The sequence below is a fragment of the Trachymyrmex cornetzi genome, unplaced genomic scaffold (genome assembly GCF_001594075.2).
Source record: "Trachymyrmex cornetzi isolate Tcor2-1 unplaced genomic scaffold, Tcor1.1 scaffold223, whole genome shotgun sequence".
NCBI lineage: Eukaryota > Metazoa > Arthropoda > Insecta > Hymenoptera > Formicidae > Trachymyrmex > Trachymyrmex cornetzi.
Genome location: NW_017296881.1, coordinates 4,490,057 through 4,515,206, shown reverse-complemented (window position 1 = coordinate 4,515,206; position 25,150 = coordinate 4,490,057). Strand labels below are relative to the sequence as shown.

The 25,150-nt window shown below is 35.3% G+C and overlaps 5 protein-coding genes across 13 annotated transcripts; 2 read left to right on the top strand and 3 right to left on the bottom strand.

Moving 5' to 3' along the window:
- The first annotated feature begins 10 nt into the window (after nucleotides 1–10).
- Slob (Slowpoke binding protein) lies at nucleotides 11–8,632 on the top strand. 5 transcript variants are annotated; one of them, XM_018506328.1, is made up of 11 exons: nucleotides 11–560; nucleotides 1,254–1,389; nucleotides 3,049–3,453; nucleotides 5,643–5,809; nucleotides 6,148–6,413; nucleotides 6,797–7,091; nucleotides 7,500–7,591; nucleotides 7,668–7,793; nucleotides 7,869–7,942; nucleotides 8,063–8,113; nucleotides 8,202–8,281. In XM_018506328.1, coding segments are annotated over exons 3-11 (1,428 nt in total). In that variant the 5' UTR covers nucleotides 11–560; nucleotides 1,254–1,389; nucleotides 3,049–3,097; the 3' UTR covers nucleotides 8,203–8,281. The 5 variants fall into 5 exon arrangements, with proteins under 5 accessions (XP_018361830.1, XP_018361829.1, XP_018361826.1 ...); XM_018506327.1 differs by having other exon boundaries at nucleotides 8,063–8,283; XM_018506324.1 differs by lacking the exon at nucleotides 8,063–8,113 and having other exon boundaries at nucleotides 12–560; nucleotides 8,202–8,632.
- Nucleotides 8,633–8,715: 83 nt separating this feature from the next.
- Nucleotides 8,716–12,018, bottom strand: Caf1-55 (chromatin assembly factor 1 p55 subunit). The gene is given in 6 exon segments (XM_018506323.1): nucleotides 8,716–9,439; nucleotides 9,632–9,959; nucleotides 10,462–10,719; nucleotides 10,823–11,348; nucleotides 11,681–11,991; nucleotides 11,993–12,018. Coding segments are annotated over 6 exon segments (1,629 nt in total). The 3' UTR covers nucleotides 8,716–9,259.
- A 1,644-nt stretch (nucleotides 12,019–13,662) lies between these two features.
- LOC108760387 (NUBP iron-sulfur cluster assembly factor, mitochondrial) lies at nucleotides 13,663–15,389 on the bottom strand. The gene is made up of 4 exons (XM_018506318.1): nucleotides 15,286–15,389; nucleotides 14,417–14,748; nucleotides 13,968–14,341; nucleotides 13,663–13,832 (listed from the first exon to the last, which is right to left on the bottom strand). The coding sequence occupies exons 1-4, from the start codon at nucleotides 15,367–15,369 to the stop codon at nucleotides 13,663–13,665; spliced, it is 960 nt and encodes a 319-aa protein (XP_018361820.1). The 5' UTR covers nucleotides 15,370–15,389.
- On the top strand, nucleotides 15,379–22,292 carry LOC108760384 (protein SMG7). 5 transcript variants are annotated; one of them, XM_018506316.1, is made up of 7 exons: nucleotides 15,379–15,453; nucleotides 16,289–16,389; nucleotides 16,503–16,841; nucleotides 17,560–18,299; nucleotides 18,388–18,531; nucleotides 18,800–20,820; nucleotides 21,174–22,292. In XM_018506316.1, exons 2-7 carry the CDS (start codon nucleotides 16,358–16,360, stop codon nucleotides 21,396–21,398), a joined length of 3,501 nt encoding a protein of 1,166 aa, XP_018361818.1. In that variant the 5' UTR covers nucleotides 15,379–15,453; nucleotides 16,289–16,357; the 3' UTR covers nucleotides 21,399–22,292. The 5 variants fall into 5 exon arrangements, with proteins under 5 accessions (XP_018361818.1, XP_018361816.1, XP_018361817.1 ...); XM_018506314.1 differs by lacking the exon at nucleotides 15,379–15,453 and adding an exon at nucleotides 15,654–15,716; XM_018506315.1 differs by lacking the exon at nucleotides 15,379–15,453 and adding an exon at nucleotides 15,723–16,112 and having other exon boundaries at nucleotides 16,320–16,389.
- Nucleotides 22,293–22,698: 406 nt separating this feature from the next.
- LOC108760235 (uncharacterized) lies at nucleotides 22,699–24,908 on the bottom strand. Its single transcript, XM_018506057.1, has 5 exons — nucleotides 24,599–24,908; nucleotides 24,029–24,232; nucleotides 23,476–23,769; nucleotides 23,141–23,377; nucleotides 22,699–22,948 (listed from the first exon to the last, which is right to left on the bottom strand). The coding sequence occupies exons 1-5, from the start codon at nucleotides 24,617–24,619 to the stop codon at nucleotides 22,754–22,756; spliced, it is 951 nt and encodes a 316-aa protein (XP_018361559.1). The 5' UTR covers nucleotides 24,620–24,908; the 3' UTR covers nucleotides 22,699–22,753.
- Between the last annotated feature and the right edge of the window lie 242 nt (nucleotides 24,909–25,150).

Sequence of the window (25,150 nt, the reverse complement as noted above, 5' to 3'; positions counted from 1 at the left end):
CGCCTTTCATCATCAGTTGCGACAAGAATCATTAGTTTCGTCGAGTTTACATAAGTCGATCTACGGATTTAGGACGAGAGAAAAGAAGTTTTCTGAGATATCCCTCGCACGGATCTTCTACACAAACGAGGAGTCCACAGGTTGCCAAACTTTTCGCGTCAGATATCCGGCGGCCGTCCGTACATTTACCTTACGTCCTCGTAAGGGCGAGGTGCGGGAGGGTGGTTGCGCGGAACGGAATCTGTGTCGCGCCGGGTCGGTCGCGGCCCACCGCCGTCTCCGGGATCGCGCGCTCTCATCAGTGTCCACCCAGCCCCGTTGCTCGGCGGAGGCCGCCGAGCGCCGTCTCCACCCACGCGTCTTCATTTCGAGTCGCGCGTCGCGATTCCGCCGCGGCGGGCACCCCGCGTGTCGTTCCTTGGAATCCTCGCGCGCCATACACTGCCTACACAACCCCGTGCGGGGTCGATAACCCGCGAGGAGGCTCGGAGTCTTATCCCGAGTACGTTGTACTTGCTCTGGAAAAGCTACAGTGAATCGTCACGATTTCAATCCCTTCGGTACGGTGACCAATTTATTTATCGAAGTAGTAAAATTCAATTTTTTTTCCGCCTTACAATATTTCAAACAGAAGCGGATTTCATAGCAAGAATGGAATGAAAAATAAGAATATTTTTACAAAGAACGTGACGTGAAACGTTTATTAGATTATCATTCAAAATAATATCCCCAGAGTCTTTTTAATTAAATCTTTGATAACACTGCGCTTTTCTTTTGAATCGCAAAAATTTATTTATATATTTAAAAAGAAAAATTTATGTATTTTAAAAAAATGCAAGGTTTATGTATTCATATTATTTTTTTTCTTAAAAATGTGGAATATACTATTGACTCCTCAGTGTATATCGCACTTTCGTTGCTGAGCAACACGAATAAGGATACTCATAACATCCTGATACTACGGAAATACTCTTTATTTTCTTACAAACAATTATTATAGATTATAAAATATACATATATTTGTAATGACGTTTAAATTTTTCTTAACATTTTATCAAATTTTATTGTTTCCTTAATATTTTATCAAATTATTTCTATTTATTTATGTTGTCATATTGTTATTATTTCAAGATGTTCTGTAAAATTAAATTGATTTAAATATAGTCAAATAAGAGAAAACTGAATATATTTTCCTTTTTTTAAAATTAATTTAATACATAAAGATATTTATATTTTTATATTATATTTTTAAGCATTCCTGATAGCGCTGTACGCGCAGAGATTTCAGTGACCAACGATTCTGCGGACCAACCGAGATTCTCTGTGATATTTTGTCGAATAGTTTCACGAGAAAATTCAATATCCAGCAGCGATTTACGTTTATTAACGGTAAGTGGCAGATTAATGTGCATCGATCTGGATTAATACGTTTCAACAGAAAGCGCACAGAGTTAAGAATTAAGAAGAAACTTGCTTCAATACCTACAATGATTTAATTGAATTAATAGATCAACGAACAAATACTAAAAAATAATATTAACAAAATTAATGATTTTAATATCAGCACTATTAATTTCGCTGAAATTATTTATTATTTATATTAATTGATTTAATAAAAAACAGAATTAAATTTTAGAAAGTGATGAAAGAACCTAATAATTACGATCGCCCGGCGCAATAATACTTGCACTACTTCACTCATGAATTATCTCGAGCGATCAATATACTTCTTGAACTACTTAAGCTTAATAGTTACTAATTTGATAAAAAGTAGTGTTTAATGATACCGTTATATTAACGATATTCTGCTATAAAAACAATTTTTTATGCCCATAATACCTTCAGATTTCTTCATAAATATATAGGGCAAAAGATGCAAAAGAAATATAAAAGGCAAAAAAAAATATATCACAAAGAGCAGGACTTCTATAATAATAATGCTAATTCGATCATGTAATACTATCGAGAATGCGCTATCTTCCTTTATGACATTTTTCTCTCCACATCCAATAGGTTTCAAGATATGCAAGCGCGAGATACTTGAGAATCTTGAGACAGAGCTTCCTGTGCACGCTGACAAATGATCGGTGTTTCGAGTGGAAGCGTTTATTCGCTTCATATCGATCTCGAGAACAGTATTAATAGCAGGACGATTCCGCTCTTAATAATGCATTCGCATGTATCTTTTGCGACGTTGACTCGCAATAATTTGCTTCGATTGCAAAATTAGATCGAGAAAGGTCAGAGGAAAAATACGATAGTTTGTAAAGCTTGTTAAAACCTTGTTCAAACTTTTTCTTCCTTTTATTTCCATTCTTATTTTAACGCAGAGGACTAAATCCTTTAACAAAAGCTGAATGCATACTTTTTTTTCTCTATTATTTGAAAGAATACCTGTAAATAATAGAATAAATGTTGCACGAGAGAAAAATTCAAGTGTTTATGAATTTCGAATATGTCAAATGTCTTTGAATTTGAAATATAAAAATAATTTGATGCGACAGATTACTTTTTAAATGATATAACCTTCCTTGAAAATATTTTATATTTGTAAAAATTAATAAGCCATTCTCAATATTATACATTTGACCTTTTCGCAAAAAAATTGTTCACAATATAATTGAAATAACATTCCGATAAAACAATACAAGAAATATATTTACTTTTAATAACATGTGATATACAATATTATATTTTCAATTTTATCGTGACAAAAATAAAATTTCATGTCTCACAGTCAGTTTATCATTCTAAAAATCTCTTCTCATACCATTAACGAATTAGACTCCTAAATTTCGTTTGAATGAAAATTACTTGCACTTGAAGAAATTAGAAGACTCAGTCATTAATTATTTTTACAATGATTATTAAACGTACGTTACAAATATGTAAAAATCTTATTAAATATTGACATATAGTATTAATTTTACGTAAAAGCATGAAAATAGTGAGATCTTGTGGATCAATTCAGAAAGAAAGCAAAGCAATTCGCCAAAGTACTTTTTTAGAGATGAGACTCAAAAGGCAGAGTGATAAAATTGATTTCAGGGGCGCGGGATCAAACAGCAGTACTTGCCAAGATAATCGCAGTGCAACGATGTTCAATCTCTACCAGAGCCTAAACAAGAAGGATGACGGTGACGGGCAGCGGAATCGCGAGTCAGAGGTGACCGGTCATGACAGATTCTGTCAGCATCGTACTGGTCACTCGAGCACTCGTCGCCGCCGCCGTGCCGTCAATCGCAGGACGCAGAGTGCCACCGAGCTGAACGCCAGGGCGATGAGCACGGCACGGGGTTCCTTGCGACGAGGTCGTAGCGTGAGTACGGAGGATGAGAACGAGAGCGAGGATGACAAGGGCCATCAGCTGGCGAACAAGCTGGACAATCTGGCGCGGCTACTCTTCAGTCGCGTGTCGGCAGCGCGGGGATACAAGGATCAGGGAGACGTCAAGTGAGTTTTTTAGGGATGAAAAGGCGCGTATTTTGGTCATCTTTAGCCGTCTCATGCCGGATTCGGGGTCGGTTAAAATTAACTGACGGAGACAAAATCCATAATTTATGAACTATGGATTTGAGGGAGACTTACGGAATTATAAAATTATACGATTATGTAGGGACTCTAAAAAGTTTCAAGATTATCAAATTATCACGGAAAAGGAAATTACAGAGAATTATGAAGTTAAAGCTTAAGAGAAAATTATGAAGTTGTAGAGCTATGGAATATTATAGATCGAGCTACTTAAACATGTGTAGAATTGGAGCTATAATCATAGGAACTATGTTTAGATATAAAATTTGGAACTATAATTATAGAATCATAGAGGCAATATGATAGAGTTATAAAGTAAAATTATAGATTATAAAACGTTACAAAATTAAAAGAATAGAGTTACAAATCGAAAGACGATTAATAATTCAAAGTTCAAGTATTTCAGAAATATGTATTTTTATAAAAGAGTCGATTAAAGTTATTTCCTTTCGTATTGAGCTTTCAACCAATCACATCTGGTAGGAATAAACACATTTGTGAGGAAAGGAAATTGTGTCAAAACGTGAAATATAAATCCCGACTCAACTACCCTCCTTCGGGAGACGAGATATACAATGATCCCTCGATGAGCCGGTTTATCCTCTCGGGATGTGTATTATTCACACATATAGCAATAGCATGTACCACTTCTCTCGGTTCTGAATTAGCCATTACTTGTTGCTGCAACAAGAAACTCAACAGGCACGTAAATAATTATCAATATTATCGCTTTACATAATCAATGATTTTCCTGGTTTGCACTAACGGCATCTCCGCTCGATATCAGATCTAATATTGTTCGCTGACATCATTGTGTATCCTATTAAACTAGCCGCTTCAATTATTCGTGTCACGCCGCGCATACTCGGGCATCTCTGTTTGTAAACCATCAACGAGAATCCATCGAAGACATCTCAAACATTCAGCTCTTATCGGCACGAGCAACGATTTTTCGATTTCGCGCATTTGTAATCAGGAGTGTACGATAACAATTGTTTTTCTGTACTATAATAATACGACAATTTTCGTAAAAAACATCCGGTCAATAATGATAAGTGCGCAACAGAGCGTTCATCGGAAGCTTTCGAAGAGCGACGGTCCTCGAGTAGACGGAAATTTTCGTGTTGCGATACGCAGGTAATAATGCCAGGCAAAATACGAAGAGTGTCACGGGACTAAAAGATCTTTTATCATTTTCGAAATATCGCTTCCGAAATATTTCCTTCTCCGATCATTCGGAACGACGGCAACGCAGAGTCCCGAGGCACTCGGCACGTGACGTGATTGCGTTAATTCAATTATCTTGCTTTTGCATGAGAACGCAAGCCGAGCGTTAAGACCGACTTTGTACGACGATATATACGACCCCTGTGGCGGTCCGTCTTCTTTCTTTTTCTTTTATTGGATGAAACCTCTTGCAGCCACAGAGCAACGTGGCGCGTTAGTGGTACGCGACCGCACCATAATCCGTGGCTCGCGAATCTAATCCGCTTTTGTTACTACAAGAGGCACGATAATGCAGAGGAGTTGTCTAGGCAAACGCAAAGCGGCTGCGCGGCAACTTTCGACGACAGGTAGAGAACGTTTTTATAAAATAGAGAAACGATATTAAACTCTTAAGCGATTTAAAATGTCCCATACGCATGTAATTTTATTCTGCTGTATTTTTTAAAATCAATCTAGCAATCTATATATTTCTTTTGTTTATTATTACTCCCTTTAATAATCGTAGAAACGTTTTATAAAACACATTATTATAGTATTATACATATCTGCTTCATTCTGCTAGTTTCTTAGAAGTTCGGCAAAAAGTTTGTATTTTTTATTTATTTATTATTATTTATCATTATTTATTGTTATTCCTTTTAATAACCACAGCAGATTTTTAAAACAGCCATCTGATAACTGCTGGATTCTGAATGCAAATTCGAGAGTTCTAAATATTCAGGATATTTAAATCGTCATCAATTAAAACGACGCTACGTACGTCAATTTAAACGATGCCGAAGCCTGCGTTTTATCTCCTTCGGAAAAAGACTGAACGGAAAAAAGAAGAGAGAGATTAAATATGAGAAGGAATGATCAAATGGGATTTTGCATCTTCCTAACAGACACGGTCGTTACACGGTACTGAATCACGGGTCGAAATCTGTCAGCGAGGATGGAGTCGAGTACATGGAAATGGAGAAGAGATCCCGCGATCGTGCTTTATCAATTTGCCGTGACTACATCGGAAAAACACCACGTTTTGTTCTCATTAAGCAGCTCAACAACATCGGTGAGCCCTCTTCGCTTTCATGATTCCGTCGAAGCCATCAAAATATTAAATAAAAAATGTATAATGCATGAAAACCTCCCTGAAACCGTAACGCGTTCCTCGATAATATTATGTACCGAGAAGATAGAAAAAATAGTAAATTGAAGATAAATTATGGAAACCTATGGAGCTAAAAAATTAAAGAGTTTAGGAATAAGAGTTACGGAATTATATCGATAATTTAATTTTATATATTCAGAGACTTAAATTTTTTTACTCATATCAGTTATTTATTGGCTATATCTTCGAAAATTTATGTAAAAAAGAAAATTAATAGAATCGTTAAAATTTTCTTTCAGGATCGAGAGTAGATAAGTATTGGTTCATGGTGAGGGACACATCGCTGAAGACGGACAGACTATTGACTTTAGTACCATTAAATCGAAGTTGTCCGCTGACTGCCTGTCCCTCTACCAAAGACATCTTGAACAATCTATTCCTGGCCTTACAACATCCCTACATCTGTCCTGTTTTTCATGTCGATTTTCTTGAATATGAGGACCAAACATATATCGTCCTAGTGCAACCTATCAACCAGGGCAGCCTCAAGGATCTAATATACGGCGTAAGTATTTTATGCATAGAAATATATTCAGCTCTTCAGACGAGAATGAATAAAAATACACATATATGTAAACTTCATCTTCGTACATCTTATTCAAATTAATTTTTATTTACTTTTTCGCCTTATTGTTAGTGAAGTTTTATTAAATACCACTCTATTCATCTTTTTAAATATCAACGTCAAACATCTTTAGTAAATTAAACTTTATTAATTAATTAAACTCTTTAGTAAATTAAACTTCATTAATTAATTAAAATAATGTAAGATCTTAGGATAATTGAAGATTTATTTCGGTCGCTAGAAACGCAAAGAATTTTTCTCGGTGCTTTGTATGTATATATGAAAACGGGGTGATGTCCTAGTGAAATAATATCCTGTGGCAGATCGAGCGAAATTGCTGGAACGAGGACTGGATTCATAAGTATGCCGCACGAGGCAAGGGACTCAAATTACCACAAGTGCAACGAATGGGACGACAGATATTAGAAGCGTTAGTGTTCCTAAAGGAACGGGGATTTCCCACAGTGACTCATCTTCACTCGGGCAACGTAGTGATTCAAAACGGCGTTGCGAGACTGGCCGGTCTGGAGAATACTCTTCTAGGCTTTACCAGTCGCATACATCCCATCGTGACATCCCGATTAACACATTCCACTTCGATTGATATTATATGTTTCGGTAAAGAGCAATATTTTTCAATGCAAAGCTTTTCAAACGGATTTTAAATCAAGCTTTCGTTATTAATTTCAGCTTCAACGAGATACTTTTTAATACAATTTTCATTATCGCTCTTTATATCTTCCAGCAAAATATAAAAGATCAAATACGAATATTTTAAATTAGATATTTATAGTTTGTAGAAAAATGTGAATTGCATATTTTGCAACAGAATATTTTAACAATTTTTACTACATAGCTTTCTTTCAGCGATATATATATATTTCAATATAAAATACCAAATTGTGTTCAATGATTTTTTGTTAAACTAAGTTTAATGTCGCATTTCTTTAATAAATGTATTTTATTTTCAAATTTAATTTTACAATAACAGGTAACTTTATGATAAACTTATTTTTATATTATCAGGGCATATGCTATTCGAAATGTGCGCCGGCTACGAATTATGTACCTTTAGACCATCTGCCGTCCAGCTATCAGACATCGAAATGTATCCGCAGGTAAAAATCAATCGCAATAATTCAATATGGTCCATTCATAAAATAAAAATCCGAACGCTATGTATTTCGATTTTAGGTCGTGAGATTTCTCGAGCTGATATTCACGGAATCGGAAAATCGTTTCACTAGTATAGAGGAATTGCTGATCCACGACCTCTTTAGGAATATCGACCTCCGCGAGATGCGATGCGCGGCCGTAACTGTGAGTTTCCGAGGAATTTCATCTAGATAAATTAAAATTAACTCAATCTTAATAAAATTAACGTGACTATTTCAGGTATTTCGTCCGACCCTGACACCTTCTATAATGAGCTTGCTCGACGGTATTAAACGGCAAGACGCTGGAAAAGGGTGAGTTTTTTACGACTTCAGTATAATTATAATTTATTAAATGTATGAAAATTACTGTTTATTCGATTTCAAAGTACAAATAATTACTGGTGTTGCAAATAATTTCTTTCGCATGCGCAGCTGGCATAAGACACGCTCTATAAGCGATGTCCATTTAACGCGCAGATTTTGGTAATGAACGATCAATTAATTGCGCTGATTAATAAATACGAATTTAATTGACGGGATAACATACGCGAAAACTTTATTTTTTTTTCAGAATTACGAGTATCGACAGCAAGGACAGTGTATCGTTGAACAGCTTCGACGGATCCTTATTCACGCAGATATACAACGAGCTTTCACAAACAGCTTTATAATGTGGGAACAAAGTCTAATATATACATATATATACGTATATTTTATCTTGAAAAAAAAATGCACGTTCCTATTATATTTGCAAAGTGCCAAGAAAACCCGTCGCTAATTCTACCATATATTATAATATAAAGGGCATGTTATAGGATTTGTACAATGATAATATAAAGATTATTCGTGTGCTTTCTTCACATTTGTCTGGTACAGATAAAAAGAAAATTGTAGGTCGTTTAAAATAATTTTTTTCTGTGTAATTCTAGAAATGGTAACAATCCTTTATTCTGTATAGAATCTGTTACTTATTTTAGATTTATAGTTAAACATATATTAATTTTAAATTACGTGAATTAGAAAGAGAAAATCACAAAAATGATAATAAATGAAACTGGGAAAGCGTAAATTAAGCTAAACATCACTCGAGTTTACATAATTTCTTTATTCACGCTTAAAACGAAGTAGAAAAAGTACTTGGCATCCCCTAATGTCATTTGAGTTCTCTTATTCACTGTGACAGAGAAATAGTGCCTTCGTACGAGGATGGCTCATAAAGGGTGTAACTAGCAGTTATTTTATTATTGCTAACTATTTAGCTAGCTAGCTAATTTAATTTCTTGTTTACATAGCCAATTCGTCACCGTAAAACAATAATACTCGCTATTCTTATTCTTTCAAAAATATTTAAAGTTATTCGTAATTTTTTTCAAAATTTTGGAAAAATATGTTTAGTCAAATCCGATAAAATGGCATACATTCGCTGAACAATGGAATCTTTCTTTTTTGTTATTTACATCTTTTGTACGATCGAATTATAAAAAGCAAGAATTATTGTTCTTTGGTGAAAAGGAATGTCTTCATGCTCGTTACACCAAGATGTTCAACAACATGGCGCAACGAGGGTGCGCTTATCCTCAGTTGGGGGGTGACGATAGCTCAAAACAATTTGATGAATTATATTTCACGTTATGAGCCACCAGTTTCAATCTCACTTCCAGGTGTCTCGGGTTCCTCGTCGTTGTAAATATTCTCCGCCATTTGCCACACTTGCATTATGTTATCTTCCGATACTGAGCATATGACCCACGGTTCATTCGGATTCCATGAAAAGTCGCTTATTTTCGCAGTATGACCTCCATGTATAAACTGTAAACATATTTAGAAAATTATTAGAGGAGCTAATTTCAAATATTACATAGAATCTTAAAATTTAAAAATTTATAAAGATATCGAAAAACAGAATATTGTAAATTAGAAAAAAATAATATACCTACAAAATTTTTTGAAAAAATTGTTTTGGCTATTTATTAATTTCGTAACATAAATTTGCGTAATTACCAGAAGTTCTGGTGGTCCATCTTCAGCATCTTCGCTGGATTGCTCCTCGCCGATCTTGCTGAGATCCCAAACATGTAATCGTCTATCTGTGCCACTGCTTGCTAATATAGTTTCGTTATGTGGTGACCATTGGACCTGGAAGATCTCATCCTTGTGCGACTCAAATGAATGTAACTTCAATTTAAGATTTCGCAAATCCCAAAGTGCCACAGTCTTGTCAGCACTGCCAGTAGCCAATATAAATTCAGAATACGGATTAAAACTCAAGCAGTTTACCTCAGCGGTATGAGCATCAACAGTATGACTTGGTTTACTAGTATTGTTGCATCTGCAAATATAACAAATTTAACGATATAATATATATTGCAATACGTTTCCCAATACACTGCATTAAACTATAATTTTAATGGCATTAATATCAATTGTATCAAGAGAATACTGATTCTATAAATTAACAGAGAATATAAATTTTCTTGCAATTTTTTATTATATATAAAAAATTTTTGAATATTTTTAACTTAAGTATTATCTATATTCTTAAGTGACTTTTAAAATATAAAATGAAAAGAATAGATTTGCCTAGAAGTCTAAAAAATATTTAATCAATTGTATTATTAATGATTACATGTATACAGTGCCTTTAGTCCACGACCTAGACAATAGGTGTTCTTGTTTATCCTATTGTAACATTATTTACATAATTGTCTATAACATTGTATATAGGATAAACATTACAACATTGTTCATCCTATTATAAACAAAGTCATCTATCGTATAGGTCGCGGATTAAGCGCATAGTGTAAATGTAGCCAGTTAAAGATGGCAATTACCTAGTGTCCCAGATCATGAGCTTTTGATCGTCAGCGACTGAACCAAATAATGATTCATGTAGCAGATGCCAAGCAACGTCTTCAACTACGGCTGTGTGCCCTGTAAAGATAGTTTTCGCATCGATAACGCGATTTTCCTTCGGTGTGGCATTGATGTCCCACAAGCAAATCGTGTGGTCGTCAGACGCACTAAGTAAATATCCATTGAGATTCGGATTCCATGAAAGTCCGTAGCCTTCCTTTTGATGTCCTCGCAATCTGCAATTGTAATATTTAAATATATACAATAAACATAATATTAACATAAATATAGTAGACTTCGTGTGTTCATGATCTATTTGCTTAATAAATCATTAAGTACCTCAAATCCGGATGGCATTCTCCATTGGGATCCGGTTTACTGGGATGTTTGGTGTAATCAAATACAAGCACGTCACTCGAGGGAGTTTTTGTTGCGATTACACACGGATTTTGTGGCATGAATCGCGCTCTATTAACTTCACCCTCATGATTAATCTTAATCTCGATCTCGATTTTGCCACTCACAGAACCAAATCCACCAAATTCACCCTTTTCATTATCATAATGAGAAGCGTCGAATTGGGCATCTTCATTCGGCAGCTGGACACTGGCGATGAGCAAATGATTTTGTTCATCTGAAGTATGAGTGCCTAAAATTAACCTGTGGATTGAATAATCTTTTCCTTCAGGTCTGGTGACATCGGGCAGCCATTGAGCCGTTAAAGAAGGCCATTCCAAAGCATGTGTCATCACAAGATCGTATAAAAATGGTGTATTCTTCTTCCATATTTTATATTCCTCATTGATAATACGTTCCTCCACAGCGTCGTCAAAGCCCTCTGAACAAACAGCGGCGCTTAAATCTCCTTTTACATAAAATTTCTGTATCTTAGAAAATACTTCGATAAAATATAAAATAATACAAATTATATAATACATAATTACTGGACAGGATAAATTATTTAATGTAGGTAAACAATTGGCGAGGTATAATAGACGAAAAAACTATTAGATGAATTAGAAATGTAATATTAGTAAAAATAACGAGTTTCTCATTTTCATAAATAAAAGATAACTGATCTTTTTGATTGGTTGCACAGTTTTTAAAGTACACGATTTTAAATAGATTATAAGAGAGAACCTATACTTATATATTTGTATATTGTTCCCATTATATAGGGTGTTTTATAATAATTACCTTGTGTAGATTCAAGTCCAATGCATTTAATTCTTTTGATATTTGGTACATTTGGTTGTATAGAATTAATCCTTACAATCTTAGTTGGTGTATGTTTCTTATTCGGTTTGTCACTTTTTTTGATGTTTTTCTCCAATTCAGCTTCTTGAATCATAGTCAACACACCTTTAATCGGTTGCGATTCACCCATCATAGTAGATGGTGTAGGTTCAAGTATATGATTTAATTCATCCATCATAGAAGATGGTGCAAGGTTAAGATTTCTTACATCAGGCCATTCCAAATTTTGGTCTTGATTGACTTGGAAATTTAGCTAAACGACTGCTTCGTCTTTCCATTTTTAAAGATCAGTGAGAACTAACTATCAGAGGCAATAATAACGTTTCTTACAATAAATAAGTAATGTCATATAAACAAACTTTAAGGTTGCTCATATAAACAATATCCAATTACACGCGGCAGGCAAATGTTTTAAAGAAATACACTCAAGTCTCGACAAAGACATTACTCTCGTGTTTAAAACCGTGTTTGATGAGGGACTGTGCAACCAATCAAAGAAAATATATTCCGCAAATTTTTTTACAAGAAGAATCATACTCTCTCGCCAATTGTACCATAATTTATTTCTGTTGTATACCCTCCAATGTGTTAAATCTTACGTTATTACTAATCGTATTTATTTTAAAATTAAAATAATTTATTTATTTATTTATATAAATATTAAAGATGTATTATTTTAATTAAGAATATATATACATAGCGGAAAAATAAAGAAACAGTCGTTATCGATGAGACCCATCTTTAATTTAACGTTAATCGAAATGGAATGTTCTCGAAACGCTTAATTGTAATCGCTCAATAAACACTGCATTCAAACGACCGATCCGGTGCGCAAGAAACATTTCCTAAGTTTATTTATTGTTTAAGATGCCATTAGTTATTTTATATATGTATATATATAATATATATAGTAAGTATAATCGCACGTATCGCAGTGTTCGATGGACTGTCGACCAGTTCCAGAGACGCGGGATTTTCGCGACTTCCGTTGTCAAGAACATAATCAAGCTCGTTTGTCGTTCGAATTTTTTCTTTATGCTTCCAACACGCGACGAAAAAGAGAGGAAAGATAAGACCGTGCCATGCTCCTGATAGGAAGACGGCGGTAGCGGTATGTCGCAGCGTCCTTCCGAGATTGCCGACCGAATTGTTTGTTTTCGTAAGAAAGTGAAGCACGCCGAAACAAATATCGAAAATACGTGTGTCCTTACCTCCGTCCTTATCTGCCATCATTTATCCGCCGTAAATTTATTAAGTCGAGAGAAAATTGAGGAGCGAAAGCCGAGCAGGAGCAGAGCGACCGGCCCGCCAAAATTGAGAAAACACGAGAATGCCGACCAGTGCCGACACCGCCGACACCAACGGGACGCTCAAGTCCGATTTAGAATGCAGAAAGCGCAATAGCGCATGTCCATGCCCCGTTCGCAATGCAACCAAGTGCAAAGAGATGTGGTTGGCCAATATTTTGTGTCCACGATGCTAGAAACCAGCCCGAGGTCTCGGACAGATAAAAAATTAATAAATCATATTTTTGAACAATTGAATCACTTGACCAATGTAATTGATCAATTCTTTCTCCATCCGAGATCTCGGATTGATTTCTAGCATCGTGGACAAGGCTTTAGAATATAAAAATGTTCGGCTGCAAAAAACAAACTTAAAGCTAAAAGAAAAAATTAATAATCGCATATAAATTCACATTTGAATTATTATAAAAAGATTGTAACCTATTATATTATATATTATATGAAACATTTATTATAAATATTAATTACTTTATCAAATATATATGTATATACATATTAAAAACCATAACACATTACAAGTCAATATGTAATACTTTAGGAAATACCGATAATAATATTCCCTTATTGATATATGCAGAAGAATAAGAAAGATGTTTTTTTAGTCATTCTATTTTATTATTCTTCATTCATTTCCTGCTTATTTAAAAATGTAACAACATGTTCTGCTAATTCTCTATAAGCTTCTGCTTGTCTGCTCTTTGGTGCTGCCAGGACAATCGGTTTACCACTATCTGAACTTTCCGCGATGCTCTCGTGCATCGGTATCTTCTGTAAAATACCTACACCTACGACAAGCCACGAAAAAAAGACATTAATATACTTTTCATATAAATATTCGTACAGTTACAACTTATACATTCATAGTTCACATATAGCTTATTATTAATTATAAATAATGTAATTACTGATAAGTTTATTACCTAGTTCTTTAGCTAGCGAGAGTGTGGCGTTACCAAAGAGAGGTACTTCCGTCATACATTTTGGACAAGTAACGCTGCTCATATTTTCCACGATACCAGCGACAGGAATGTTCAACTTCTTAAACATATTTGCACCTCTCCTGGTCACCTCTAGCGCAACTTTCTGCGGTGTTGTTACCAGCAATGCACCAGCGATAAAGAGAGTCTGGATCAAAGAAAGATGTGTGTCTCCTGTCCCAGGAGGAGTGTCAATAACAAGATAATCAAGTGGTCCCCATGCTACCTGATTTACTAGTTTGTCCAATGCGCTCATCACCATGAGTCCCCTCCAAACAACTGGTGATTTCTCATCAATTAAAAATCCCATAGACATACTATGCGTGAAATATAAAATTATAAAGTATGACCCCCATTTATTTGATTATCTGAAGCATTTGATAGTTAATCACCATTTTACACCATAATTTACAAGAGGTTCCATGAAATTCTCTTGATTTAGAGCAGGTGATTCATGTATGTTCATCATCAGAGGTATAGAAGGTCCGAAAACGTCAGCATCCAACAACCCGATGGACTTCCTCGGTTCGATAATTTTTAGAGCAGTTGCCAAATTTACAGCTGTTGTCGATTTCCCAACGCCACCTTTACCAGAGGCAATAAGCAAAATTTGTTTCACTTCCTTTATGCGTTTCCGTTTTGGAAGGCCACGTGCCATGATTTCTCTTTGTCTAGCTTCTAAATTCTGTTGCTTGGTCTTGGTTGAATCAATTACTGTGCTGTGCTGGAATAAGCAAAAAACAGAAATAACTAACAATAACAAAGCTGTTAATAAAATAATTACCAAACTTTATACTAAATATTATAATTATATAATTATAATTAATCCTCATACAATTATATTTTTACTCCCTCCATCTACAATCTGGATCTTTTTTCTGTTTTTTTAAAAGTCTGTTCTAGGTTTTTAAAAAATGTGAAAAAATTCAGGGTTGCTCTTCAACATCTCTACTACACAACCAAACCATTTTTCAAATAAAATGTTAAAATCTTTATTTTTTTAAAATTAAAAAATGAAAAAATTTGAGTGAAATTTCGCTTGTGACAACAAAAAAACTGAAATTGCAGAGCAAGAATTAACAAATCAATTTAGGGATTTGTTATATGAAACCCCTTTTTAAATGTTATTCCTAATGTCATCATCGATGTATAAATAAATCAAACATCTCTGTCTGAGAAAAGGTTAAGTATAAGACTTCATGTGTAGTTTCAATCAAGACACTTTGTACACAGAATTGCAGAAAAATAAATGCGTACTTACTTGCCGTTGCCACAGATACCGAAGGGATTTTAAATATCCGCTGAAGCGTGACCTCACGACAACGTTCGACATTTTCATCGACATATACCTAAGCTAACCTCAGCGGCATCCAAAACGTGCAGTGCATTTTATTGTGAAGTAAATATATATACATTCAAGAAAATACCGGTATGCAGAGACGTGTTAATGAAAAACATTTTGAAAATTCGTTATCTGTCCATTTTCTTGCATGACATAAAAGCAATTCGAAAAATTATTCCGAAAAAGATAACTCTTGAACGTGACACGAGCTTCCGTCTAATGTTCCTATAATCAAAAACAAAAATTGCATGATCGACGAAACGTTCGCCGTCATTCCGTCAATATTTTTTCAACTCTGCCGCCAAATTATTTCCACTTCGTCTTTGTTAGTACACTTGCGCTTGCACAACGTTATGCACATACATTATTCGCATCATCTGATCATCCCTTGATTATCCTAACCTATACTTTTCCATTTGTAATTTCATTTTCGTTGTGTCGAGCAACGGCGACTTTCGCATAAATCACGGTTTTTTTTTTACTTTTTTAATTGATTTTTTTACTTTTTCACTCTTAGGAAGAAAAACGCGTTCGACAAAGACCGATTTAAATCGTTAGGTTAGGTTAGAGTTACGTCGCGCATTCGTAACGGGCTGCGCTTATTTGTGCTTTTGGTGCGCTGTGAAAAAAAAATGGCAGCCACTTAGTCAACTTTCTGCCGAGCGCGAGCAATTGCGTCGCGATTTCCTGCAACCGTATTGTGCACAGTCGATTTTTTTTCCCTTCCAAATCGATGATGACGAAACGTACGTTTGCTCACGAATACTTTTTGTACCTCGTCCAAAACGTAATTTTCCGATAGCGGCCGCGATTGAAGGTCGAAACAATCTCCCATGAGAGGTTAAGATAGGGATTGATCTTGAAATTTCTTGCAAAATTAAAGCCCTCGCGAAGTTGAGATTCCCTCCTTTCCCTCGATTAGGATGACATTAACGGCGTGACAAATTGTGCAGGTGAAGAACGTCGCATTTGACCGCAGGGAAGACGGAATATGGGCCTAAAGGCAGCCGTTCAGGCTCTGAAGTAAGATTCGCTCAATCACAAATGTCATCAATCGTAAACGCATCATCGATTATGAATATGTAAATTTGTCTTTCGGATCTGCGTTCCATTAACGTGTGAAATGCATTTGACAGGAAAGCGGAACCGTTAAAGGACAAGGTTCAACGTTGCAAGGATCTGCTTAACGACAACGATGCCTGGGTATGCCAGCAACAGTTACAAAAGATATATCAGCAGGTCCTCATACTGGATCTGGAATATGCCTTGGACAAGAAGGTCGAGCAGGAGTTGTGGAGTCTTGGATTTAAGAATTATATAGTAACTCTGCAGTCACAGGCCAAGGACAGAAAGAATCCCAAGCGAGGCGAGTCCCAGGCACTGCTCAGTTGGTGCCTAGAAGCAGCCAGCGGTTTCTACTTGACCTTGCTACAGGAAATCTGTACTGTGTTTGATTTAGATCTACCATTTAGAAGGTACATATCTTACACAATTGTTCCTTATTTTATTTTGGAATACTAAACGTGTTTTTTTTTTAACTTTTATGTATTGGAATTCTGGGTTGTCATTTTTATCATATCTTTTGCTTGGAATCTTACTTTGTATAAAATCAAATTATGTACATGAGATAAGGATCAAGATTGAATTTAGAATTCTCCAATTACAAGTCGATTGTTCTTACATAGAACCTGTATCGCCTAAACTATAATATGCTCTGCTTCCTGTTTCTTGCTTACCACTTTTTATTTCTTACTTTTTTGCCTCTTGTTTCTCCTTTTTTTGTCGCCTAAGGTAAAAGTAGATGAATTTGGGAAAGACTAGAAACACGATTTGTAAAAAAACAGTTGCAAAAAGGAGAAAAGTAAGAGGTAAAAACGAAGAAACAGGAAGCAAAGCATATTGTAGATTAGGCTTTAAATTTACTATTATTGCTATTATTTGGAAATTATTACATATTCCAAGAGATACAATATTATGATTTATTTATTTGCTGTTATTTTGAGATATGCAGATTATGTTTTTATTGAAAATGAAATATTTCATTTCGTTCCTAATATTTCCAATATCTTATATAAAAGATGGCAGCTAGTGATCCTTTTAAACAAATATTTTGAAATTTACTTTTAATAAATTTAGATTGTCGTCATGAGATTATATTTATATTATCAAAAGGACACAATCACTTTTTTGCAGGAAAGGTTATGTGTATGGATGTACATCTCCATGGAAGGCGGTTGAGAAATTATCTCCACCTCACAAATCTTCTTGTTTTTATGCTTGCCAATATTGCCTTGTACATCTGGGTGATATCGCACGGTACAGAAATGAGAGCAAACAAGCCGAAATGTTTTACAGACATGCTGTCTCACTGTCACCATCAAGCGGACAGCCATATAATCAATTGGCGCTTCTAGAAGCTTCTCGTGGTAATAAATTGGGCACAGTGTTTCACTATGCACGTTCAGTAGCTGTGAAACATCCTTTTCCTGTCGCTACAGCAAATCTTGCCACGACTCTATCCTCTGCTTTGAATGACAAATCGTTCAATATCGACGGCAAGACCAAATTGAATTCTCAGGAGTATATCACTGTTTTTCTGAAACTACATGGAATCATCCACATTCTTGGCGATTTGAAGCTAGCGTGCTCGTATAGCAAGCAATTGGCAGAAACGCTGACTGCGTTGGTAGCTACCGAAAGCTTCAGTTCGTGGATGCTTGTACAGATGTTGGTGATTAATCTCTACGCTTTGCAACATACAGCCGGAATTGGCACCGATAATGTGGAATTACTCAAGAACGAGCAAATGGTGAATAATAAAAAGCTCGCTCGCGACTGTATACTGGACCTAATTGCAGGTACTCTGTCTGCCTTGCTGTTACCCGTTTACACGATGAAGAACTCTATCATTGAGTATTTTGCCTTGCCTTCTAGTAAGTACTGTATATATTGCAATTTATATTTTTTAAATGAGATTAGTAAAACGGATTATGTAACAGATAACATTATCTTTTTTTACAGTAAAACTGTGCCTTGATTGGATCAACATAAAACCAACGGTTTTGGAAGAAGTTGCTTTTACATCAAGATTACAGATATGGCCCAGTCTTTGTGTGCTTTTGAATGCCTTGCAGAATTGTGTAGTGGATTTTAAATATGATGAATGTAAGTAACTGAATTTCATTTATTATATAGGTAATTTATATGCATATCTAATAAATAAATTTAAAAAGTAAGAAAGTGTATATTGTGAAATATATTATATTTCACAATATATAAACATTTCAAAATGAACTATTAATATAATAATTAGTATTCACATATACACATAATTTGCACTAAAGAATGTGGTGCATATGTTTATGGATATGTAAGATATATATTAAAATATCATAATAATATATGATGATACTTATAAAATTATATGGAACAGATGTTGCAGTGCCACTGCCAGAAGATCGTGACCTTCAGGGTTTCCTACCGTTAGAGAAGAGTTTCGAGAATCTTAGATTCACGAATACAGCGCTGGAAGGTGATATTGCAACATTAAACAAGTTACGGGCGGTACGCATTTTGCATCTGGGTCATTGCTTCGCTCAGTATCAGATCAATGGATCAACACCAATCTCAATTATGACAGAGGAGAAAACCGGTGATCACAAATTCACGTCTATGAGCAACGGCGCTGGGCCCAGCAACGAATTGATGAAGGAACTCGAGGAACTTAGCTTAAACAAGGACAAACAGCTCGATACTTCGATGAGCCCAGTACTGTCCGAAGCAGCTAGTAGCAAGAGTTCTGTAGAAACCGATCTTGAGATTCTTGCAGATAAGAAATTTTTCCAGGGTATTCTTAAACCGCAAGGCTCCTTAGAAAGAAACCGAGATTCCTCAGTGAATACCGCAGAGACGACGAGCAACAGCGAGGTAAATTCTCTTCCATGTGCGAGAAAACCACGACAGAATATAGCAATGCAGGCAATTATGCGTCGTGCAGAGAATGAGCAGAAACAGGTAACATTTAAGAATGTATCACCTGTAATTGTCGAAGAAGAAAGTGATAAAAAGCCAAAAGTAGTGACTGTTCCATCGATTACTTCTGTTGCAAACAAACCGACACCAATTCCAGAGATATCCAAAGTTAATGAACCTGCCAATACAAATAACATCCTTGTTAATGTTCAGAATCGGCTATCGGTGATGCCACTCGTTCCGTCTATCAGTCCGAACCAATCCTTATCGATTCAGAATCAGCAGAGATCCACGAAATTGCCACCTAGCATTCCCATGCCCAATCAAATAAATCAATTGACAGTCAAAGAGCAACAAACTCAGCAAGTTGCTCAACAAATTCTTCCGCAAATGCACACTAGCATGACGTCACAGTGCGGTCAACAACCGTCGACATTGGGATCGGTTTGCTTCTCGAATCAATCGTTCAATGTACAGAATCCGCAATTTGCCAAGAACTTCATGGCAAATCGATCGCCATTGGCAAACGCGCCGCGTTATCAAATGCAAGGGCAACTCAATAACAACGGCCAGTCGATTCCAACGCTGCCACAGGGCACCAATGGAATACATCATACAATCGGTCAAAGCAGACCATTGCATCAGAGGGTATCACAGACTGTATCTCATAGTCCAGCGCAGTTATTGCAGCAAAACATACAGCTGGGATCATCTGCTCAACAAAATATGATACCGCAAAGCATGAATTTGCAAACCAATAATATGGGACTGCAATCAAGTATAAGCATGGAACCAAACCATTCGATGGGGCTACAAAAACAGCAGACCATGATGCCGAGCAATTCCAGACCAAACGACATGCACAATCAGTTAAATATCAGCGGTTCGAATATGGCAAATATGTCGGCGATGATGTCGGCATTGTCAGTATATGAAAAGGATCCTCAGCAGCAAACTTTGACGACGTTGGCGAATTCGCAGAGCCCGACCAACACGTCAAATTTTCAGCTGAACTTCACTCATTTCAATCAGAATCAATCCTTTGGACAATCGTTGTCACAAAGTCAACCATCACCATCTTTTTACAAGAAGAATACAGACCCGATAGATTTCCCATTCCCGAATCAGGTCAGTGTAACTAAGAATCAGCCACAGCAACAGCAATCTATGGCGAACAGTTACATGTTCTCCAATTACGAGCCGACTGAGCACTTTAACTTGTGGAAGGACAGTCGACCACCTCAACCACCGATTGCCTGGTGGGGTTCGGCTAGCAATGCAACAACCCAAATGCACATGAAGGATTCGATTGCTAATGATAACACGTTCTCGAACTGGAGCGATTCGTCCACTCTGACAAACACAGCGAGTAGAATTCCGTTGACACCAGGCAAAAATTATCAACCGCAACAACAAAACGGACAACATGGCAGACATCTTATGGCAGGAGGAAATAACTTTGAGGATTCCAGATTGTTTGAGGTAAGTTCGTTATTTAAAGTACAAGTGTTTATGACATCATTTCGTGCGATATATTGAGACAAACAAATAAGCGAAAAATATTTCTGTAATAAATATCAGAATACTTTTAAACTTTGATATGATTTAAACATTTTTTAAATTAATTTTTATATCACATATAAAAATTATGCATGATATAATTAGTAAAACCTTTTGAAATCATGTAATAATTATTTAATAATTTTAATTCAATGTATGAAAATTATAAGATTTATTTAATATCAAGTTAGAGATTTTCTTATTTTGTATTAAAATTTATCTATCTTATAAATATTCTGTATTTTGAGTAACTAAATAATAATGTTCTTATTTAGCTCGAACAGAAGCCGTCCCAAGCAGTGAGCACCGGCAACACTTACTCTTTGTTCAGTGGCAATACGTGGAGTACCGTAAATACATCGATTAATTCGGGCTCGACCAATCAAGATCCGATGAAAACACGGCTCCATCAGCAGTCTCTGTGGTCCGGCCCGGGTCCTTCCCCCTTAGAGCGGCTTTTGGAGCAACAAAAGTCGCTACGCGAGGGAGGTACCACTTGAAGGGACGCGCGGAGGATCCGCTGAGGAGGCCAAGCAGAGTGTAATTTCGCGTTTAGCGTATGCCGATTTAAGTAACCACAAGCGTGCGCGACGGCGAATAATTACCTAACCATTTGACAAGAGATATGCGAAATTCTCAAAAGATATGTAAGGAAAGAGCGGATAACTGAGGATGACCGTGGTGCAGCGTCTTCCTCGAAGCATTATGATATGCACAGGGGTAATATAATCTTCGTTATTTTTCAATTGCACATACGAGATCTAAGAGATACTCGGTATATACATTTTCGGAGTGGATTTTTTGCAAATTAAGCAAAGCGAGAGACAAATATTTGTCGAATGGCGATTCACAACTGCAATTTAATTCGTATGGAAATAAATAGAAAAACAACAAGAAAAGGTATTAGAGGTGCGAAAGTTGTGGTAGGTCTTAGCAAAACGTTAATTAGTATACAGGAAATAAAGGAAAATGTAGACACTAATTACGAGTAACGCGCGCATGACTTTATATCTTTGGCGTATTTAGAACTCACAATAAACACGTCTGACTTATCGAAACTGATCAAGCGGCGCGCGTTATCCTGTATTTCAACTTTACATCCTGAATGCAGAGATTGTATATTTGAAAATCAGACGGATGGACGACAATTATGGTTAAATTCGTTTTTAAAGTAATAACTTTATTTCGTATATAGAAGTATCATACATTAATAACTTTTCTGTCCGTAATATTATATGTAAGTTATATCACATACGTCGTGACTACATAATGCATACATCACGAAGTTTTTCTTCGTTTCGTCGCGATAAAGTTCTTGAAAAATTCTCATTTTACATCAAAACTTCTGATATTAATTTACTGAAAGAATATATAGGAAGCGTTTCAGGCAAAAATACGCAAGAAATACTTTTTTCCCTTCCTATTTTTTTTACAAACAGAACTGCCTAATTGCGGTTATAACAAAGTATTAAATTAAAAATGTTTCGTGGAAAAATTGTACTATCTTATATCTGTGATTGCATCTATATCTGCAATCCGCAATAAAGTCAGTCCTTTTTTAATCTTTTTAGTTTATCAATTAGGCAATACTGAGAAATGCAAATCTAAAATGATCTAAAAGTACACTATTTTCTCGATGAACATTTAAATTGCTTGAATTACTTACATCGACAGTTATACAAACACAAAAATCGATAACATAATGAATAATTAAAATTGTTTCATGTTGAATTAAAAGAAAACTCCAGTTATTTATATATAAAAAGATTACATATTACAAAAAAATCAATCAATGAAATAATCATTTTACTGTCTAATCTTTTCCTTTATACAATAATAAATTATATAGCTTTTTTCAATTATTCACTATGTCATCACGAGCATTCGTTGGATTATTTTGTGCGGCGATTGTTCTGTAATCAACTCTACGTTTTATCGTTAGATTGCAATGAAAATAGTTTTTATGATCAATTAAGCGGCACATGTTATTCTCGCGTATGCGCAAACAGTCATTTGAAAGACATAGCCTTGATACTCTGCAAGATTTCACCTGTTTGAAAATATGAGTTGTGTTAACATGTCACGTTATTATTATCGTCAAAGTTAAACGTAAAATGCTGCTTTAAAAATTCTGTTAAAGAGGCCTTATAATTATTTATAAAAAGTATAATTCTTATTTAAAAATATTAAATATATTTAAAAAATCAACGCCTTATACAAATAACAATGGATATAATCTTACCTGGCCATTGTAAGAAGCATTAAATTCCCCAATTACTTCAAATGTATATGTGAATTGTTTACATACAGCGATGCAATTGACAATTTGTAAGGAAGCCATTAGATCACCCACATTATTTATAGAGATGTTTAAAAAAAATAAGCCCATTTCTTTGATATGGAATGCACGATCGTGATCTCGATTCAAGATATACTCCAGATCCAATTTTTTTCGTAGTACATTATCTTTTGCGTTTAACTATAATTTCAATTAATCATAACAAAATTGCAATTTTGCTTAATTATGTCAAAAAAATTAATACCAATCACATTCATAAATTTGATTACGCGTTATACCTCAAAAAATACACTGCTATGGTGATATCTCAAATGGCCAATCATTCTTCCATGTGGTAGTTCCATTATACAAGATCCAATACGACATGGATATGATCCTTTTCCTACTCTAGGCGCTAAACTTAATATTGATCTTTGTTGTTCGTTTCTTGGAATAATTGGTGTAGCTTGAGTCACAGATTCAGTTTGAGAAGCAGTGGAAGGCATACAAATATTGTCAGTTTGAGTAGCCGCACAAATCTTATCATGTAGGACTCTTCTATTGAGAGCATGATATGGATGCAATAGGGATAACTAAGAAACAATACTTTGATTTAGAATTATATTGTCCTAGTCACACATATATACACACACACACACACACACACATATATATATATATATGTATGTGTATATATATATATATATATTATCATTTGATGGAAAAATGATAAAGTATCTGAATAGACAAATGTTCTGAGTTAAGAATGTCTTGCATTAACCTTGCATTATTTTTGTCCATTATTATTGCTATGTTAACTAGAAATAAAATAACTGGAAATAAAAACTATACCTTTATATCCTGCAATTTGGCTGAAATTTGTTCCACCGCCAAATTTCTTGTTCCTATAAAGGCAGATTTACATATAGGACACACATGCAGCTGTACTCTGCATGCATTACATATGTGATGTCCATTTACACATTGGATTTTTACACCCTGTGTTGCTTCTAAGCATACGGGACATTGAAGCAATTCCTCCAGTACATCACACCACTAAAGCAATCAGAATTAGTCGTTCAGTACAATAATTATACAATTATAGAACACATGTAGTCGATGTTTCGACATAGTAATACAAATCTAATATATGTCATTTGCATTAATCATTTGTATTATCTGCATTTTCAATAATCTTCTAAATGTCATTCTTTTAAACATTTTACTCGTATTTTCATTTAAATACATTTTAATCACTTTTAATACATTTATTTCAGTTAAACAATGTAATCGCAATAACATTATCAGCTAAATTCAACTGATAACGTGTAAAGACATAACGATAACACGACAGTGTGAGACTAGGAGTCTCACAAAAGAAATCGCGCTAGCATAAAAATATTAGCGTATGTAATATCATACCATAACTCGAATTTCCTCCATCGTGATTGTGCGTATTTGGAGTTCGAAATACAAGCAAAAAGCGATACTATCTTGAAGACACAAACGACACAAACCGGTAATCGAAACAAAACTAAGCCCTCTTTCACGGAATTCCCCGTTATCTCTCCCGACGCCACGTTCAACGTTGCTCAGGTTTGCCACAATTCCACGATGAAATAAAACTGCTAGAAAAGCGTTCTTTGATTGGTCAATTCGTAAAATTCTTTCTTCTGAAGATTGATTAAATGCTGCAAAGAATTCTAGTGAGACTTTTGTAGACTTTTGACAGCACCCGAAGAATGGATAAAAATGAACATCACTTAAGCTAAGATCACACGATGCTCAATTCTCGAATGATTGGACGCGTTCAAGTTGACAATGCGGCTAGCCTGCTCGCTGAGCAAATAAACATAATTGGTTGTTACTTATAGATCTAACCAATCATAGGGTAAACTAGGGTATTATGGCCATACGGAAAAGATGGCCATAAGCCATAATTTCTCCAATAATTGATAAATAGTGCATTTTTAT

Coding starts and splice junctions, on each gene's coding strand:
- Slob (XM_018506324.1), top strand. CDS start 3,098: ATGTTCAATCTCTACCAGAGCCTAAACAAGAAGGATGACGGTGACGGG. Junction 5,810..6,147: donor TAAGCAGCTCAACAACATCG/GTGAGCCCTCTT, acceptor ATTTTCTTTCAG/GATCGAGAGTAGATAAGTAT. Junction 7,794..7,868: donor TGCGATGCGCGGCCGTAACT/GTGAGTTTCCGA, acceptor TGACTATTTCAG/GTATTTCGTCCGACCCTGAC.
- LOC108760387 (XM_018506318.1), bottom strand. CDS start 15,369: ATGTCGATGAAAATGTCGAACGTTGTCGTGAGGTCACGCTTCAGCGGA. Junction 14,342..14,416: donor GTAAATTATGGTGTAAAATG/GTGATTAACTAT, acceptor TTTCACGCATAG/TATGTCTATGGGATTTTTAA. Junction 13,833..13,967: donor CTCGCTAGCTAAAGAACTAG/GTAATAAACTTA, acceptor GGCTTGTCGTAG/GTGTAGGTATTTTACAGAAG.
- LOC108760384 (XM_018506316.1), top strand. CDS start 16,358: ATGGGCCTAAAGGCAGCCGTTCAGGCTCTGAA. Junction 16,390..16,502: donor GCAGCCGTTCAGGCTCTGAA/GTAAGATTCGCT, acceptor TGCATTTGACAG/GAAAGCGGAACCGTTAAAGG. Junction 20,821..21,173: donor AGGATTCCAGATTGTTTGAG/GTAAGTTCGTTA, acceptor GTTCTTATTTAG/CTCGAACAGAAGCCGTCCCA.
- LOC108760235 (XM_018506057.1), bottom strand. CDS start 24,619: ATGGAGGAAATTCGAGTTATG. Junction 23,378..23,475: donor ATAGCAGTGTATTTTTTGAG/GTATAACGCGTA, acceptor TTGAAATTATAG/TTAAACGCAAAAGATAATGT. Junction 22,949..23,140: donor ATGCTTCTTACAATGGCCAG/GTAAGATTATAT, acceptor ATTTTCAAACAG/GTGAAATCTTGCAGAGTATC.